Raw genomic sequence first — 3,844 nt, 5'->3', positions numbered from 1 at the left:
GGCTACAAAACATACAGAGCACACCGAACAGACACTACACAAGGTTTAATAACACTAGTTAAGAACACAATACCATCCAGAGCCATTGATAACATCGACTGCCACGAGGCGGAGACACTCAGTATTCAAGTCACTTTAGCCGACACAACACTCAACATCCATAACATATACAAAGCACCACATAAAAACATCGATGCCACACTCCTTTTCGCAGCCGCGGATACAGATACCTCGGTAATAGCCGGCGATTTCAACACGCACCACGCCTTTTTAAACTCCACTCAGCGAGTGAACCCTACAGGTGCCCACCTAGCTAACCTTTTAGACGACTTCCCTACAGTCAAGATGCTCAATGACATAAGTTATGCCACCCACAGAGACGGAGGCCGTCTCGATCTTACCTTCGTATCCGCCAACCTAGTCCGAGGCTCTTCCTGGGGCCTGCACCCCGTCCTCACCAGCGACCACTTTGGCATCCTTTTTTCTGTCCAGTTGGAGAAACCTCCACCTCCCCCTCCACCCCCGTGTAGGTGGAACCCAGATCTTGCCAAGTGGGACCTGTTTGCACGCCACATGACGGACTGGGCCAACAGTTACCAGCCAGACCCCACGGAAAGTATTGATCACCTCCAGGACCTATTCATATCCGAGCTCCATAAGGCGGCAAATGGTTCCATGCCCCTCAGGAAAGGCCCTAGATCAAATCACAAGGACGCCTGGTATTACAACCCACGGATTAGCGAAATGAACAGGAGAGTTAACAGAGTCCGCAAACTCTTTCGGCGCCATCGTACCGACGAGCTATATAGAACCCTCATCCAGGTCACAGACCATGCGGTGGCAGTGTCCGCTGAGGTTAAACAACAGAAGTGGCTAGAGTGGTGCTCGGAGGTGAACGGCTTCACTTCTCTGAGGAGGATCTGGAGTTTCTTCAACAAAGTCGTTGGGAAAACCCGCACCAATAGGTCAGCCCATCCAGATCATCCTGGCGAGGCCAATAGGATAGCGCAGGAGGTTGCGGACCGTGCTAAGTCGACCAACCTTCCCCTTTTTACCAGGCGAAGGCAGGAGGAACTCCTCCCAATTAGGACTACAATGGTCAATGCGGCGTGTGGCATCGGTGACAGCACTGACTCCCCTTTCACGAAAGAGGAACTAGAGAGGCCCCTTGCCAAAACAAAAAATACCGCGCCAGGCATCGACGGCATTACGTACAGTATGCTAAGCAACATGGGGGCTCCAGCACAGGCTTTCTACCTTCATCTTATAAACAAGACGTATAGTGATAGATGTAGACCACTCACCTGGAGCCAACAGAACATCCAGCCAATTCCCAAACCACAAGAAGAAAACTCATACCGGCCTATTGCCCTTATTAGCTGCACTGAGAAGGTTGCGGAGAGGATTGTCCTCAACCGGCTTAAGTGGAAAGTCGGTAAGCTGCATCCCAGGCTATATGGGTTCACAGAGGGTATTGGGACACACGAATGCATCGTCGATGTCCTGGCCACCGTCAATAACCGGAAAGCCTTGATCACCTTTATTGATCTGGAAAAGGCTTATGAACTAGCCAATGCCAACGCTATCCTCTTTTCCCTGGTAGAGAAGCGGGTCAGGGGTCATCTCCTATCATGGGTGAAGCAATACCTCCATTACAAGGAAGCCAGAGTATCGTTCCAAGGGGCTACATCTCCCTTTCTTCCCTTGGAAAATGGCACACCACAGGGAGGAATTCTCAGCCCCTTCCTTTTCAACCTCCTCATCGAAAACCTCCTCAACCTGGACCTGCCTAGGGGCGTAGAAATGTTCGTCTATGCGGATGACATTTGTATTGTCTGCCCCTACTTTGTACGAAACAGGACCAGAGCGATGCAGAGCGCCCTAGACATAATTAGTGGGGGGTGCAGGGAGCTGGGCCTTAAGATCAACTCGGCAAAAACCAAGGCCATGGCGGTTAAGCATGGTTTCGACCCCCCCAGACTAATCATTAACAACACTCCCATCGAGTGGGTTAACGATTATAGGTACCTCGGAATCATTATTAACCATCACCTATCACCCGCAAGCCAGGTCAAGTACCTCAAACATAGGATTTCAACTCGGTTTGCAGCCATGAAAAGGATCACCTCCCTAAGTAGGGGGACCTCCCACCTGCTACTCAGAAGGTTCCACGTGCAGGCTATTGCCTCACAGGTGGAATATGCAGCCCCTTCACTGACTGGCCTGCAGACCGGGTTACTTTCCTCCCTGGAGGTCATCCAAAACAACTGTATGAGACTTATTACAGGTGCCCCTATGTGGACTAGGCTACAACTACTGCATGCCGAGACCGGCCTATTACCATTAGCCAACAGAGTTGATATACTGTAAGGCTCTGCTCCACTGTGTGCAAGACCATCAAAGCGGGTAGGGCATCTCCCCTCAGCAACAAACTGAGAGGTTTGTTAGACCTGCATGAAGACCTAGACCCCCCCCCCCCCACATATGCGGGCGGATTCTGCAAGCGATCAGGAGGATGGGAGCGCAGCAGGTTGTCTCGGGTCTGAGGGTGGACAGCGTTCATGAACTGTACATCCCTCCAGCCCCATGGGTCTCTGACCCAATTACCACCAATTTCACTACCCTCCCCTCCACCAAAGCCTTATGCCCTCCCCAAATACTGCTACAAGCGGCCAACCAAGCAGTAAGGCAGACTTGGACCAACAACAGTTATTTCACAGACGGGTCAGTGGACCGGAGCATACCTGCTACGGGTGCCGCCGTTGTCTCCAATAACTATGTTGCCAACTGGAGGTTGTCAGATCATGCCTCCACCCTCCAAACTGAGCTCGTGGCCATAGCCAAGGCACTTGCTGACTCCCTGAGTAAGCCAGGAGACACTACCATCCATACCGACTCCAAAGGGGCAATACAGGCCATTTCCAATAATAAATTGCAAGAGAACGTGCGTCTGCTCTCTACCATCAGAGCTACAGCACAGATCCATGCTCAGAGGGGTCGCAAAATCACCCTTAACTGGATCCCTAGTCATGTGGGGGTTCAGGGGAATGAGGCTGCAGACAGGTTAGCAAATGAAGCACTGAAGTGCACCTCCATAGGGGTAAGCCTCAGTAAATCTGTTAAACAAATTAAAAATTTACTAATCCAAAACTGTCGTTCCAGAGTTAGGTCTGATGTACGCGACGTAGCCTTGGGAGGTTCCATGACTGCCAGATGGTACACGCAGGTAACTGGTATGGATCCACATGGCATCACAAGGGACACCAATAGGAGATTAGCCGTCATAATTCATCGGCTCAGACTAGGCTATAAATGCTGCTGGCAAATCATCGGAGACGCAGAACGACCTTGCCAGCACTGCGAAACACAACCAGCCGGGGACCCCTTGGACCACTATCTCCTCCACTGTCCCAGCACTGCGCTCCTTCGTCAAGACCTACCCATCCATCCACCGATTACAGCAGATGCAGTAACCAAGAACATCTTAGAAAACATCCCTGCATACACAGCTTACCTCTCATCGTACCCGCCACCTAGGTGATTTATCACCCCTGGCCTCATGTAACACTGTCTAATATACCTGTTTTTTTTTTTTTTTTTTTTTTTTTTTTTTTTTTTTTTTTTTTTTCCGGGGATACTGTATGCCCCAAATTTCTCTACCTCCCACTCGATACCTTTACCCTCCTTCCCGTGATCTCCTACTCCCACGGGACTTGCTACTATACCTCTTTCCCTACGACTAGAGAATTTTCCGCTCGTGGCTCCAGGGGCCGGTCCTCCTACAAGTAGAACAAGAGTCACCTTAGCTGCAGCAACCATACTTTGCCTCCCCATCCAGAGCAGC

The 3,844-nt window shown here is 50.7% G+C and overlaps 1 protein-coding gene across 1 annotated transcript; it reads left to right on the top strand.

Moving 5' to 3' along the window:
- Positions 1-2,515: 2,515 nt before the first annotated feature.
- Positions 2,516-3,541, top strand: LOC137623424 (uncharacterized). The gene has a single exon (XM_068354258.1). It carries the CDS (start codon positions 2,516-2,518, stop codon positions 3,539-3,541), a length of 1,026 nt encoding a protein of 341 aa, XP_068210359.1.
- The last annotated feature ends 303 nt before the right edge of the window (positions 3,542-3,844 follow it).

The sequence above is a fragment of the Palaemon carinicauda genome, chromosome 30, assembly GCF_036898095.1.
Source record: "Palaemon carinicauda isolate YSFRI2023 chromosome 30, ASM3689809v2, whole genome shotgun sequence".
In the NCBI taxonomy this organism is placed as follows: domain Eukaryota; kingdom Metazoa; phylum Arthropoda; class Malacostraca; order Decapoda; family Palaemonidae; genus Palaemon; species Palaemon carinicauda.
Note: the sequence above shows the minus strand (reverse complement) of the source record. Positions and strands in the feature narration are given on the sequence as shown.

Bases quoted from the DNA above. Each gene is read 5' to 3' on its own strand.
- LOC137623424 (XM_068354258.1), top strand. From the start codon at position 2,516: ATGGGAGCGCAGCAGGTTGTCTCGGGTCTGAGGGTGGACAGCGTTCAT.